This window comes from Rhea americana, unplaced genomic scaffold, assembly GCF_003343005.1.
Source record: "Rhea americana isolate MKP2758 unplaced genomic scaffold, rheAme1 scaffold_83, whole genome shotgun sequence".
NCBI classification, from domain to species: domain Eukaryota; kingdom Metazoa; phylum Chordata; class Aves; order Rheiformes; family Rheidae; genus Rhea; species Rhea americana.
Genome location: NW_028187012.1, coordinates 1,078,404 through 1,094,273, shown reverse-complemented (window position 1 = coordinate 1,094,273; position 15,870 = coordinate 1,078,404). Strand labels below are relative to the sequence as shown.

The following is a 15,870-nucleotide window of genomic DNA, read 5'->3' as shown; positions in this document are numbered from 1 at the left end:
TAAATATACATGAACAAACAATGCTCAGTAAAGAGAGGGATCTAATAAAAAAGATTATCAAATCAAGGCATATAATCCTCAGCAGATGACTCAGAATCWCTGCAAAAGCCCTTCACAGAGAGGTCTCAAATGGAGAAAAAAATATCTTACTTGACTGTGTCATATCCCAGCACCCAACTCCAAGAAGGCAGTACRCAGAGGAGGGGCAGTCTCTCATTTTGGAACAGAGAAAGTAAACTCCCAGAGGAGGAGGAAAGATTAGAGCCCTAAAAATTCTCCAGCAAAGGTGAGGACAGCCATGGAGCTTGTCCTATTAGCAACCTCACAAGATAGCTGGAAGGCTGGTTCACTGCAGTGACGCTGGCTGTTCCAGGTGTTGCAAAGTCAGAAGACTTCTTCTGCCTCCAGTTACCACCTGCAAAAAACAAAGGCCAAGCCCAGGCAAGGGAAAAGGAAGAAAGAAATTCCACTTTAACTTTAAACTCATGCCAGCACACAAACCTGCTGACCAGTTTGGTTCCTCTTCCATTATACCATGAAAGGTGCTGTAGCAGGGAAAAAAAAGTCAAAAAAAATTTTTTTTTGTTTTTTGTTTAAGAAGCATTTCACATGTAATTCCAGCTTGCAGTGTATAACAATGAAACAGGCTGAACAGCTGTTTAAACACACCTTCACTGACAAACAGAAGTCCCTGTACCACCCTTTTAGCTTCTAATACAAAGGGCAGAGGTGCTCCCAAAGACAGACCTTAAGTCTAAAAGAATCAGGTTCGGGGCTTGGTTTTTTCTTTTTCCAGACAAGATAAACAGTCTGAGTATGTGCCAAATAAGTAAGTGGACCATGTAAATGTAATTCTGATGAACACTGTGTATCAGCTGTATTAAAAGATAAAGCTTTAAAATAGGTACAATCATCTATGAAAAACATTTATTCAACTAATTTACAGAGGAAGCCAATTAAGGCAAAATATATTACTTGGAAATAGACAGGCTTTCACTAGGTACAAATACAAGTTGGCTGAAGAGTATACTGTATATAAAAGTGTCCTTTGAAAGCATTTAAGAAAGGTAAAGGCTGAGCAATATAAGCTGAAAAGTTGTGTTTTTCTTTTTAAGAAAAACAARAATTTTTTTAAAAAGTATTTTTACCAAAATATTTTCTCTCACAATTACTTGTGTATTTCTGAATAAAGATTTAAAATTGTGTGAGCATAGATAAAGAATATTCTTAGCTATGAAAAACAGACACTAAAGATGACCTACACGAGAAACAAAGCATCCAAGACATCAAGAAAGGCATTTAAGATTTATAAATGTTTTAGAAAATCCAGGATAGCAAAGCAAGTGGTATAAATGTCACCATTTTCCACATTAATTTGCTGATACCCACAACTTGATAAAAGTAATTACATAATTCCATATAAAATATAAAGTTTGGAAATACTGGAGTAAATTATGTTGCTGGAACTGCAATGCTGAGATGATTTCTTGTCTATGGGATACCTGATCTAAAACCCGCTGAAACAACTTGCAATTTGTCTAGTGTTTCAAAGGGAGATGAATTTCATCTCTGCTACAAAAAAAGCTATATAAAAAGAGATGCAGCATGAAAAAATAAAAATTCAGAATTATTTGCCCAGACTTCAACTAGCTGAGCATGTATTTGTGCTCTTCCTCAGCAGCTGACTGTTAGATGTTTCAAAAACTCCTCAGCATCAGTCTTGAGAACGTATATACAGACCCCAAACCTGTCAGGTGTGAAGTACCACCTATGCGCAGGCCCAAAGAAAATATCTAACACAGAAGGTAGTCTCTCTGGATTGAAACACATTTAAGATGCATGTTATGCTGTCAACATGTTTATATTACTAATACAATAGTAATAGCTAAACAATAGAACCTTCTTTAAAAACATACTGAGTAAATAAAATAAACATCTCAGCAAATGCCTATCAAGGTGTTAAACGATAGCACATCCCATTTTACAAACTGTAATGCTATTTGTCCCAGCTATAAATATGTTTGCTCTAATTTCCTCATTTGTGAATCATATTGGAAATCACCCAGTTATTAAAAATTGGAATTGCTCATTTCCACTACTGGAAAGTACCTTCAGTTCTTAAAGAGTACAATACAGTTACAGGTAGATTACAAATCTGCTGTATCCACTGAGGATTAGAATATGTAGCTTTCATTTCAACTCGGAAACAAAAAGAACGTTCCTTAGGGTCACGGAGCAGYCTTCTTTCAAACGGTCCTGGGTGGCAAGCGTTGTTTGTACATTCCTGCTAGAGCCTTGGCTGCACTGTAGATCATCTGCCGACGGGACATGCCAGTGAATACCACGTGCCAATCAGTCCTGTTGACGTTCAGTAAATTCTTCTCGAAAACTTCACCCACTGTCACCAACAGGCCTGACCATCTCAGATTGTAGTCCTGAGGAGTGAGACTCTGAGCCTGGTAACATTTTGAGAAGAGATTATTAAATGACATAGAAATGAACAGTTTTGTTTCCATCTTCATCACTAAAAAGTTTCATCAGTAATCACGCTCATATCAGTTGGTCTGTGTGCGAAATAAGAGGGTATCAGAATGCAAATGTTTCTAGTCTCATAACTTGGCTAGTCAATACTGCTTTTTGGATTTACGTGTAACATGATCCAAGTGACATCCGAACAATTTAGAACTGAAATATGACACACTTCAAGTAAAGCCATTCTGTCATTATCAGGAAATAGTCTTCCCTTTTAAAGCAACCGAAAGCTGGAACAGATAATGATACATATTTCTACAATGACTCTCACCTTCCAAAGGTTTTAAAACCAGTTAAAATGTCTCTGTGAAGCAGACAAGTAACCAGTGGCAACAAGAAAGCAGAACTTGGCAGAAGAGAAGACAGAGTTATTTACATGAGATTCTAGGGGAAGGATACTGGGTAGGTAATAACTCCACAGAGGACTTAAGATGGAAGCAGAAGCGGAACAGTAGGGGAAGCGCCACTGCATTTGTCTGTTCTCATGCTCATCCTAGGCATCCTCCTCCAGCCACTGCTGTATACAGTGAAGGGCTAGGTAGCTTTCAGCCTCAGAAGACCGTTCTTAGTATTACTCAGTTCTTCACAGCAATACAGGATGGACCAAATTCCTCATACAGATTTTGTTTTGACAAAGATCCTAGTTAAGTCCCTTTCCAACATACACATGGCAGACTGAAGTTCAACAGCATGCTAAAGGCTGCTATCTTGCAGCAATAACAGCATGGTTGTTAAAAATACACATCCTACTCCAATATTGAAATGCTTTACTATTAACATCTGTACATAAAAGGCAGACTTCCTAAGCAGGAGGAGAGGAAATTCAATATTCCTCTTCACTACTCAGAAAGTACTAGCAGTAAAAAGCAGAGGATAAAGTGCATCTAACTGCAAGAGGAAAGTGAATATGATTTATAATTCCCCATTACGATCCACAACTGCACATAACTTCATAGATGCTGCTAAAAATCAAGTCAACCTCAAACAGAAAACCTTATAGCTTCTCATTGCAGTTGCAGCCTCTGACTCAGCAAAAATGATACCAGATCTCTTAACAGAAAAGAGTTCTCAAAATAAGCCCTGAAATACACCTTTGCAAAGCATGGAATATTTACTTAAGAGTTACGAAGAGTCACAAGTCTCACATTATGTGCTCAGAGAACTTAATGATATTGGTGAAGACACATCCTCTCAACATTAACAACCTCTGGTCACTACAGCATTTTTAGGTGACCTTGTTAACAAGTCTTAAAATCATCACTCAGATTTCGTATGAACACAGCCCAGCTTCACTATGCCTTCTTTGAGTATCTGACGTTGAAATATCTGTATTACTCTGGAGAGTGTGCGGCAAAAGGTGTATGGCTGTATTAACCCATTAACAAAAATATTATCTATTCTATACAGGTCGTTTTGCCATTATTTCCATTATATAAAGCAACAAAATATGTAGCTAGCATGAATTTCTACAAACATAATTGCTTTTCATTTGCAATATAAGAGACTTAATATAGGCCACGTAACAAAACATTTGCTGTCCAATATAAATTTCTTCTCTGATCTCAATTTGAAATATGAGGGTTTTTTTTTTTAAATCCCCGTAGTACTGGATTTTGATTAAAGATGTTGGACTAGATTTAAAGAAATGCACGCTCCTTGCATGTAAGAGAAGTCTCCTGGGATTCTAGAAGGGACTGAGTGCTCGCAAAGATACCTGGCGCGATAACCAAGAACACGATGACTGTGTGATTCACCACTACATTATGCACAGATCAACTGAACCACATAACAGCAAGACTAAGAAAAATTTAACTCTGAAGATATGAAACAAAGCTAATTTTCACTGTTGAGATATATAAGGACAGTTTTCTTCAGACAGGAGAGCAGAATTGGATCTAATTCAAGATTTACAGTTCAACTGAATCTGTATCATACTCCAAGTTATATTAAATAAATTGCATGCAAGTTAAAACAAGAGTGCWTTCTGCTATTATAAGGTAAACACCACTTCTCAAAATTTTGAGTATGATCATATTACTCAGTTAGTTACCAAGTTACTACTTGGTTAGTTACTGAATCACAATAAACAAAGTTAACCGTAATCAAGAATTAATTCTAGCTTTTAAATAACAAAATGGGGTGTGGTAGGTGAAACCAGAAATTAAAGACAGCTATTATACTCAGTGTTAAATATCGATAGATCAATGTTCCACACAGATGGCGACAGTAACGTAAGTAGCAAATTCACATTTCTATGTTTATTTAAGTRGATTGGCCATGCAGCTGCTTAACTACTTTTTCCTGTAGCTTTGTCTTTTCTATACTCTAAGAACATTCTGTAAGACAAGAGCAATATTTCTCCTTTTCCCACTCACCAGCTTTTCAAAGTTTAAGAGCTCTGAAAAATAAAAACTGAAAACAATCCCTCAAATGATCGCTCTACTGGAATTGATATTAAAAAAAAAAAAAAAGAAGTGAAACAATTAATATTTGTTTTCTCAGAACAACTCCCGGAAGAACCAACCCTGAAGTGCTGTTTTGAAATTCTTCATAGAAAGACACATTTAAAAAGAGATTTCAGACCAATGTTAACTTACACATGACTCAAATCTGCTGTCAGGCAACATGCAGCAGCCAGACTTGGGAGCCATTCCCAGTGCATGCCTGAAGAAATCTTAACAGTTTCACAGGAAAACTCCTGCTGGCTATATTTAAGTGCAYGGTTCTGAGTTATTTTCAATGGGGTGAACCATGATAATTTCAACATTTAAATCTTTCCATTTCAGAAACTCTAAATCTTTGTCAGAATAGCATAGATCAGAAGAGGATATCTGCCCTGCCCTTTATGTAAGAGTCCATATGTTCATGCTGAAATTAAACCCACACAGATTGAGAGAAAAGGTATCTGCTATTTATTAGGATCGAGTCAAAGGCACGCTCACAAATACAGTGTGCTATCAGTTTGCTGGCGAGTATCACCACAAACACCTAGGTTTCATGAGCATTATTAAAATCTGAGGGATGAGATCTCAATTTGTAAACTTGCGCCTAAATGAAACRGTAAGCTACTTCACTGAATGGCTAATACGTACATGCCCATACACAYCCACTTCACTAGCGCATAGCTCTGTCGACCTTAGCTGAAACTGAATACGAAGTCAGCCACAGGAAGGAAAACAAGCCTCCACTCGGGTAAGAGTGCGCTCTCAGTACATTTAAGAGCGCACTTGGAACACTTGGTTAAGGCATTACTTAAGCTGTAAAGATTTCTTCACCTGAGAAAGAACGAGTATTCTTATCTTATGTTTCAATACTTGTGAGGGCTTATTTGGACCACTGAAACAGAGATGGAAATGTTACATTGATTAAAATACTGCCCTTTTCTATTAACCAAAAAAAAAAATTCTCTTAAAAGCATAGCTAGGGCTTCCAAGTGCAATGATTTGCAGAATGAGAATCTTGAGCAAAACTCACTTTGCCATGTACGCCTAAAGATTTTTAATTAATACAAAAACATGACTTAACATTCAATACAGAAAGTATTATGCATAATCTAACCCAAGCATCTGTGTTAGGATACTAAAAGTGAAGTAGGCTTCATTTTGATTCAAGGCTTCCCTTACCCTCCCCTCTACTTACAATCAATAGCAAGATTTAAGCTGCAGCCTAGAGTGCTAATACATTCTTCTTAATCCATCTGTTACAACTCAGACTGCCAATACATTTATATTTTTCTCATTTTCTTTGCCTTGCTGGGAAGGATGACAATAACATGAAAACTCTATTTTCATAATTCTTTAAAAAAAAAAAAAAAAGTTTGAAAGGAGAGCAACTGCTTCTCATACACAATCCAGAGCATGAAAAAAAGCTGGCTTTTAGCAATAGTAATTCAAATTTAAGACCAGCATTTCTATTCCTTATAAAATCACATTTTCAAACTACCATGCACCTACATGTTCCCAGGCTGTTTTTCATATTTTTAAAGTTAAGAAAATTACTATAATGATGATTTTCTTGAGAAAGTAGTTAATAGCAGTTAAAAGCAGTTAATAACTACCCTTCATAGTTACAATCAGGTAGCTTTTACCCTCATTTCATGAAATAAAAAAAACAATCAAATCGAGCATCAGAACCACCACCAAGAACTAACATCATAAATGAAATTAAAACCTAACTCTTAGGCCTCAGTTGGTAATCCTATATTGGTAAGAAATCAGGAAACTCACCTGCTGAACATATTGTAAAGGYACTGGGGTTGCCTGGGTAAAAGCCTCCAGATGAATTCCGTGAACTGGATCCTCAATAATCAGACATCCTATGTCAAACCACCTGCAAGGACACGCAAGTTACTTCTGAGCAGTACTAAGTATTACCTGACTGAAGAACAGCATGTTAACAGTTGAATTCCGACTCGCCCATTTTATCTTACTTCGGTAGCAACTCCACATAAACGTAGATACATGTAATAATGAGTTTCATCAATGTGTTCAGATACTTTTTCAACTAATATATAATAAGAATAGTACAATAAACATAAATTAAAATACATGCAGATCACAAGAAAGCAAGAGAAGCAGGTGAGGATATGTACAGATAAATTCAGAAATTTATTACGCTACAGTCTTCATGCAATCTTTGTTAGAGTAAGTATTTCTCGTTAAGATAGCCTCTATCAAAAAATCCTATTTTTCATTATTGTTCTATGTTCAGAAGATGTTATTGGTATGTCTAATCTTATTACAGTCATTTAAATGGTCTATTCAGAGAAACAGTTTTGCATCTTTCAGAAAAGACGGTGCATGTTCCAGTAAAGGCTGTTGAAACAATACCTGAAATGTTTCCCTGTCTAGCTTGCAGAAACATCAAACCATTTCTCCCTATCAACAAAAAACACTGAGATGATCCAAAAAAAGAAATCAAGGCCAACCATTAACTTATTTTATTCAATTCCCATAAGAGTTTTACACCTGAGTTGCCACAGGAGAAATATTCTCCAGGGAAAGCACAAGCACAAAAACAAGGCCAGGAATCCTTATATAAAATTAAGAAAGGAAAATATTATCACAGTTTTTGTTTTATATATGTGTGTGCGYGCACATATAAATCTTCACTTTAAAGAGTAGAATACCAAAGTGGGAKGCTGCTAATACGAGAACAAACATGAAGACTCCAATTTTAGTAAAYGATTGGCTGGGCCACGTTAGTTTCATGTTAGAGTAAGTGCTCACTGGAGTCAGAGAGGAAGAGGTATTTTCTTGCATCTTTGTAGGGAACAGAGCACTGGAATGCTCTGTGATAGAGGACTACTCTTGCATGCAACTATGATRGACTTGAGAAAGGTTCACAGTTAAAGATACCTTGCTTTGAATTAATAAGGGAATTAGACTCTAAAAGGAAGCATAMACACAAAAAGCTTTGCAATCTTCCCTGCAAACAGTATTTGGGATATGAAACTGGAAAGGGAAATTATATCCTTCAGATACCTGAAGCATAACTGACAATTTCAGCTGCAGGCAGTGACTGATGTGTTAAAGTGTCAGAGGCAAGGGAGCTCCCAGGACTGGTGCATAGTTACCTGGAAACTCTTCTTTCCATCGAACGTGGAAAAGTACAATCAGGAGTWTCAGTAAAACACCAACTGAATCTCCAAGATTAGAACTGTAATGCCGTAAGACCCATTTCAGAATCACTATTAATCATTCGCTAGCACCATGACCTATCCATTCCATTGCAAAAGCAAAGGGTCAAAAATACTTCAACTCTTTCTCATAACACCAGGCAAGGAAACTTTCAGTATCTCCTACTGTATCAAAGTTAAAGCATACCTTAAGTTTTCCCTTGTTTCTACTGTAATTAGTATCAAAGTTTAAAACATTCTTGGGGCCTGTAATTTGTGGACAGAAGAGCTAGCATTCCTTCCAATGAGACTGAAGTCCTGGGTCAGCTCCTCTATTTTGAATACTTTAGACAACATTTGCACATTTAGGAACAAGTAAATTCAAAGGAAAAGAAAGTTATTTTGAAACACAGATCTTGTTGTCATAGCTACTCCTTTGTGGAAATATGACAAAACGTCTCAATCAGACAGGAATATGGAAATAAATACTAAAAAGAAAAAWTAAAACACTTCCTAATTCCATTTACTTTAGAAAATCCATCATCCATTTTCCACTGAGAATACTAAATGTACAGATTTCTACTAAATGTAGAAATGGAGCAAGAGCAGAGTAAGTGTCAAAAAAGGCATCAAAAAAAAGCAAAGATTAAAATACTATTTGTCTTTTAAAGAAATAGTATTAAGAAAAAAAACATGACACTGTCTAATGTTTTGGAAATTAGAAAACTTCAAAAATTGTCAAAAAACATGTTAAGAAACCAAGTTGTATCATGATATTTGAAAAACAATTTGTCTATGAAGGAAAACTGAAAAAAGTACACACTTGGTGAAAGGAAAATGGATCATGCACTATCTGAGAAAACCATATTTACTACAAATGCCAGAACATCTCCCAGTATACTTTCTGAATTGAATACAGTTTGAGTGTGAGTAACAGCGAGGTACTAGCCAATTTCCAGTTTCTACAAATTCTTATTTTTTTTTCTCAGATCCATATAACTTCATCATGTTTTCATACTGTGGATCTTGATAAACCTGACTTGCCTGCTAAACCRTCAAGACTCTCTGGACAAAGAGCTGAATACCACCACCAAAAATCAAGTCTGCAAAAGCAATACTGTAAACAGACAGTTTCTCTCCTTTCTTCTACCCAAAGTGATACTGCTAACAATTCTTTATAAGTCCCCCTGAGCCAATAAAGAAAATTCCATTTCCTTCCCTCCCAGGGAAACATTCAAGGTTCTCACTTGTCAGGAAGCAATTCCTCAATGAAGTTTTCTACGGATACTGCAGGCTGTTTKTCATGTATTACTCCTGTCCGACGCAAGCTGTCTATCCTTTCTTGGGCTCCCTAAATAGTAACACAAGCTGTTAGACAACATTCTCTGAAATCCATCACAGTACAATACTTAAAGAAGARTAAGTAGAACTTTAGAGGAATGTACTTTTCATGCTAAGTAGAACATATATACCAGAGATTTGAAAAAGTGACTCTTATTCTGAAGTAAAACAAAAAAAAGCATAAAAATCCAGCGCATTCTGGAATTTCAAACACACACACACAAAGAAAAACTAACTAAATATTTCTGGCTTGTTATTTTTTCCCATGACAGAGACTTAGATTAGTATGTAAAGAATTCCCAATCYGCAACTGTATCAAGTTTCACAATCAGTTAGTGTCAGGATATATTTCTGTTACTCACACAGACATTCTTACAGTTTAAGATTTGGCTAGTTTTGCTCCTTTACGATGCAACGGCTTTGGATCAACTTTGTAACACCAGAGGAGAGAATCTCTCTCTCTCCAAGTAAGGTTTAAGAATCAATCACTCCAAACCTGTTATCACCTGAAGTTGTAATAGCAATACTACTACCACGAAGAAGTGGCCAAACTAGTACASAAAAGTGTATTATATTCTCCTTTACTTCAACATATGATTATATCAGCTAATACATTACTATGAGGATAGGCTTAACTCTGTGAACATTGCCCCAGCTATTAGGAGAATATACCTCCTTGCTAATGTGCTAATGATTTGCTTGCATTTAAGAATTAGGGTATTAGGCAGTTTTTGCAGGTTTTTCTGGCTAGTAGACAGGAGGTGGTTGCACTTATGCACACCCAAAGAACATCAACGTTTTTAAAGGCTTGTGAAACAGCCTTTGCAAACCTCTGCTCTGTGACAGCACAGCTGTGCAGTTGTGCAGCAAGCTCCTACTTTTCAAGGTTAAACCAGTTSCATAACCCACTTCATCCATACAGCCACACAACCAGCTGTTGCCRTTTACAGTCTACTAGCATTAAATGTAGGAACAAGCAGTCAGAAAACAACAGACTTCAGCTTTGCCACTGAAGAGACACTGTTTGGATCACTGTTTGACATGCCTGTTCCTGGAGTAAGATTCTATCCAGAGGAAGCAAAACTCAGTGCAAGGACCAGATCTCAACTGCAGAAACTATGCATCTACCATAACAGCTTTTTTTTTTTTGAACTCAATAATTTTGAAGATTTTGCACTATAGTAAAATGCATTGGTTTTTACTGACGTCTTCACRCACATCTAAAGACAAAAAGGAAATCAGAATGACTAGCAAAGCACAGGCATTCAACTCCCATTAAACATTCCATAAAACATTCATCTATTTTCTCTGTGCCAGTTCATATGCTGACATTACAAATCAGCTGTACCTTCACTAAACTGCAGGGTTATCTTACAAACTGCTAACATACATCTGTCTGGAAAGACCCTCGTGACACGCGTTGACCAAATTACCTTAGATCTTTGAATYAGAGGGGAGAATCTGAACCTCAGGGCCTCCCCAGGTTTCTAATATTCTCAAAATGCTGTGCTGGCAACAGAATGACGACAAGACTAGTAGACTTTGAAACCACAGTGTTATGACAAAGTATGCCACATGGAGTGGTAAACAACGACAATATAAAAAACTGCATATTTCCACTCTTCGTTTGCTGTGAATGCGTTTGCAGGAGATCCAATTATCCAGATGGCACAAAAGATCTACTATTTCTCTAAACTGATTTTCCTTTTATGAAAAATGATTCCTCTGGATGAACTTTTCCACTCTCTTTGCATTGGAGGTAATCTCCTTTCAATGCCTTTAGTGCTGCTATATATCTACTTACTTTTAATCCAGCAGCATAGCCCACAGGCTGTGGTGCAATGTTAGACTGTGCAGCCTCTCCAGTAACAACAGCCATTCCAAAAACTTCTTGAAAGGCATCTCTAATTGCTGCAACTTTTACTTCTTTATTAGAAGTAACCACTATGTCTAGTTCTCCCCCACTTCCTGTAAAAAAGAAAAAAATAAAAGAAAAAAAAATTATATATATATATATAAAAACTGGAATGAGGTAAAATACATTATACAAACATACACGTACACCCTTGTTCCAGTTACACAGCTAGTTCAAATACATTCTACATCTTAAAGTATGCTTCAGTTGGTCTCTTTCTCACATGCTGTACAAAATTTCAYGAAGTAACTAAAATTAAGAAGCAAGAGTGAGGCAACTAGCTAAGTATTTATACTTTGTAAGAAAGCCAACAGGAACTGATGGTTGTCCAGCGTTCTGGAGGGGGAAAAAAAAAGCCAGATCATTGATTTGACAAGACAATTCATGGATTTGGSAAATAATTTTGCATCCATTTTTGAAGAGTTCTGTTCTGTAGAGTGGTAAGTCATGTTGGTAACACAGATACTCTTCCTTATGACAGGACCAAGAAAACAGATTCATTTCACAAAAAAACATCAAGTGCTTAAAATTGACCAAATCTTTTAAGAATTTTTAAGGCAACTAAAAACTAACCTATAACAGATATTAGAACAGTAATTTCACCCCTCCTTTGTGTTCTGCACCAGCAGAACATAAATCTATGCTCTTCTGAATTCAAGATAGTCACATATCAAAAGCATGTCTTCATTCATTCATTACAGAATACTACAGAAGAGGAAGGAAAGTATTACATGCACAAAAAAAATTCTGACTGGATCTGTCAGGTACTATGGGAATACAGGCATATTAAACCCTAAAATATGAGAATCAGATACTTAAAAATTCAGAGACAGYTGTTACATCAAGTTAAGCTCTGCTTCCCGAGCACAGGACTTCATTACACCTTAGATACTGTAAGTTGAAATGACAGCTCCACATATAAYTTTAATATTCTCTGTCCCCTTTCATTACAAAGGCATTCATTTTTATGTTTATGTTGTAACTAAACGTTTTTTGTACAAACCAAAAGTTTTCCAATCCAGGTGTCTGCTTCAGACTGAAATCCTCACAATGTGAGGGAGAAAAAACTTCAGCTGTTTTCAGAAAAGAGATTTCAGAAACAGTATTTCATCATATTAAAACTTTCTTTCAAATATCTCATCCAGAAGCTTTAGTGCTTCCAGGCTTTGGTGTTAGGCATCTGAAATTTGTTCAAAATCGTAGCAGTTGTGAAAGACAGAAAAAGCAGTCGTTTGCTGTACAGGACATGACTTTTGTTGATCCCAGAAATGTTTTCTGGGAGGAAGTGAACACTAAGTTTACGAATCTCTGCTCTACTCCCACAGCCTGCAACTAAAAACTAAATGCARTATACTAACAGGCAAGATGTATACAAAAGCCTTTATTTTCAACATGATTTGAGAATATTCTGAGAACACCACAGATTTCACTTACCCTGAACTGAATYTTACAAACAAAATTTTTTATTAAAGACTTCCTACTTTTCACAATGCTATCCTATCTGATGAATACTGCATCAAACTGCTCAAATCAGATTGTGACAAATCCTGCTTTAAAAAGGGACTGTTAAGGCAAACATTAACTACAGCTCCCTGAACTATGCATAATCAACATTTATTGTAGCTTTGCATTGTCCCCAGCTCCTCTTTGTCAGAAAATACTTTCTCACTCGTTGGCAGGCCTTCTCAGTGCTTTCATATCCCACTACCTCTCCATTAGTGGGCTGCTGGGATGTTTTCACTTAAATTTAAGACCATTAACTACTATTCAGTAATTAGGTCACCTTCTTTTATTCCACGTATTGTCAGCTGCAGCAGTACAGCAGTAAAACCACACAGTTAGCTGGATCACAGAATAGGTCCAGCTGAAAAATTGCCCAGAAAAACAAAAAACAATRTAAAAAGTTATAGTTACTTCTCAGCCAAATCAGTTTCCTGATCTGCTTCATTTACATCCGGACAAAAGTCTGTACTGGCACAACTAAGAGGGAGGACCGCTTACGCCAGTACTATGGGGTAGGGAGCCACTCTGGTCCCATTATGCCTTTAATTTAATGTATTAATGAAGTAGGAATCTCAGATCACTTCTGAAGTGGCACATAATGTATCCCACAACAAAACCCCAAACAAAACAAACAAGAAAACCCCCACAAACTTGAATACCACAAAGATTCTCCCTCCCAGGAATTTTCAAGCTGTAATAAAAATGCAATACTTTTCCTTCCAGGCTCACCACTCAGCAACACTTCAGACTTCTTCACACTTTTTAAATTTAAACTATCCTGCTAACTGAATCAGGAACTATTTCAGACTTGCCAAATTTCCTAAAAATATTATCAATACTATCTGACTAGAAAAGTGAAACAGCTGCAAGACAGGTGGAAGCCTCAAAAACAAAGTAAATACCTCTGTCATAGAATCATAGAATCAGTAAGGTTGGAAGGGACCTCTGCAGATCATCTACTCCAACCTCCCTGCTCAGCAGGGTCACCTAGAGCACGTTAGACAGGGTTGCATGCAGGCGGGCCTTGAAAATCTCCAGAGAAGGAGACTCCACAACCTCTCTGGGCAACCTGGTCCAGGGCTCCATCACTCTCACAGGGAAGAAATTCCCCCTCACGGTCAGGCGGAACTGCCTGTGCTTCAGTTTCTGCCCATTGCCTCTCGTCCTGTCACCCAGGGCAACTGAAAAGAGTTTGTCCTCGTCCCCTTGACACCCTCCCTTCAGGTACTTGTACACATTGGTTAGATCCTATGCCTCTGAGCCTGTCTACTGTCTTTGGGATTCTTTTAATCTTAACGTGGTGTCCTACACAGTAGTCTTCAAACATGCCATCTGACAGGATTRATAGGGAGGGTATATTTTAAACTCACACTGTAAGATGACAACAGGCTCAAACAGAGAAACAGTAGAAAAAAAGATAAGCACATGGAACTCAGAGAAGATCTCCTCTTCTTTTTTCCTTTAGAATTTCCTCATCTTTCACAAGTTGTACTAAAGGAATAAGACTGTGCAACTGTCTAAATTGTAGTGGAACACAAAACAAATGTAATTCAAGAGAAAGTGAAAGAGCCCTAAACCTCTACCAGAGTGATGTGTTGGATAATACACTTCAGAAATCAATACAATATTGTGACTTCAAATCAACACACCACATGTGCAAGTGTACACGTACTGTGGCATATTTATCATTTACTACTACTCTGACCTATTTATGATTTACACCTGTTACTCAAAAGTTTGTCACAAATACTTACTGATATATGGAGCCATGCCAGGATCCAGCGTTGTGATCATGGTCTCTACTGAATGTTTGGTTTTATCAAGAACAGACTTGACCATGGGATTCCCAGCTACACCCTAAATTTAACAAACAGATTTGCATATTTAATCTTCTGCCTTTTCCCCCAAACTCCCCAAATATTATCACCAAAAAAAAAGTAGTCCACCTCCACCCTTCAAATATCAAGCTGCTTTGGGTTTTCCTCACCACATGTATACTCTGTAGCACCTACTGTATGGCAATCCTCAGCACAAATGTCCCAGAAGGTGACTATCATTCTGTGTGACTCTTCAGTTGCAACCTATAGTTCAATCACCATCTTTATTATCATCTTCTGCATTAACAGATTACTTAAAGGATTAACAAATAACATCCCTGTCAATGATAACAGACAACACACYTGAGCTAGTCATATTCTGGGACCAGAAGCCTCAAGCATAAAGTTGTAGGTTCCCARTGTTAGCTATAGGTATCATCAGACTAAGAGGCTGGATTTAGACTGTGCTAACTTAAGGGAAGAATCTMTTTTCTAACCTTTTAAAAGACAATAGGATCTATTTTTGAATGGCCTATTATTAATGAACGTTTCTGGAGCAACGGAGCTGAAAGTTCTCAATTTATAAATAGATTCTAAACAATACTGGAAACATGTTCTACATCCTCCAGCCAAATTGTAAGCGGAACTGCTGACAGACTTAAAAGTTCATTAAATATGAATACAAACACTGTCCTGCATCTTGCAAATAATCCTAATGAATGTCTGCATCTCTTCACTACAGTTTACATGAACTCAGATAAGATCACAAGATGAAATAAGAAAGACACCAACATTGAATCACTGAGATATAAGGAACTGGAAACTGATTTACAGAAACCTTATATACAATTTCTTTAGTAAACAGACTGCTTTAAATCTATTATTAAACCTACATATGCTTATATTTACTTCACTAAAGTGCAAACATTACACAGGACAGCACCATACATGTACATTTTTCTACAAAGCGCTTGCTTAGTACACCTACACAGTATTTCATAGAACTGCAGAATTAGAGAAGTTATTTTGAGATAATTTGCTGCTCAGCAAAACTTTCTTCCTCCCTGAAGTATGAATGTTTTATATTTCTTTGCTGCAAGTTTAGCCAACAAAAACTCCACATTCATAAAACTAGTGAGATATTG

At 36.9% G+C, this 15,870-nt stretch overlaps 1 protein-coding gene across 1 annotated transcript in view; it reads right to left on the bottom strand.

Moving 5' to 3' along the window:
- Positions 1–905: 905 nt before the first annotated feature.
- Positions 906–15,870, bottom strand: part of PRRC1 (proline rich coiled-coil 1) — a 29,665-nt gene continuing 14,700 nt past the window's right edge. Inside the window, exons 5-9 of the mRNA XM_085323208.1 lie at positions 14,663–14,765; positions 11,295–11,458; positions 9,397–9,500; positions 6,759–6,861; positions 906–2,456 (exon numbers count right to left, since the gene is read on the bottom strand). Coding sequence (XP_085179334.1) covers positions 2,247–2,456; positions 6,759–6,861; positions 9,397–9,500; positions 11,295–11,458; positions 14,663–14,765 — 684 coding nt within the window. The 3' untranslated portion in view covers positions 906–2,246. The remainder of the gene's footprint in view (positions 2,457–6,758; positions 6,862–9,396; positions 9,501–11,294; positions 11,459–14,662; positions 14,766–15,870) is intronic.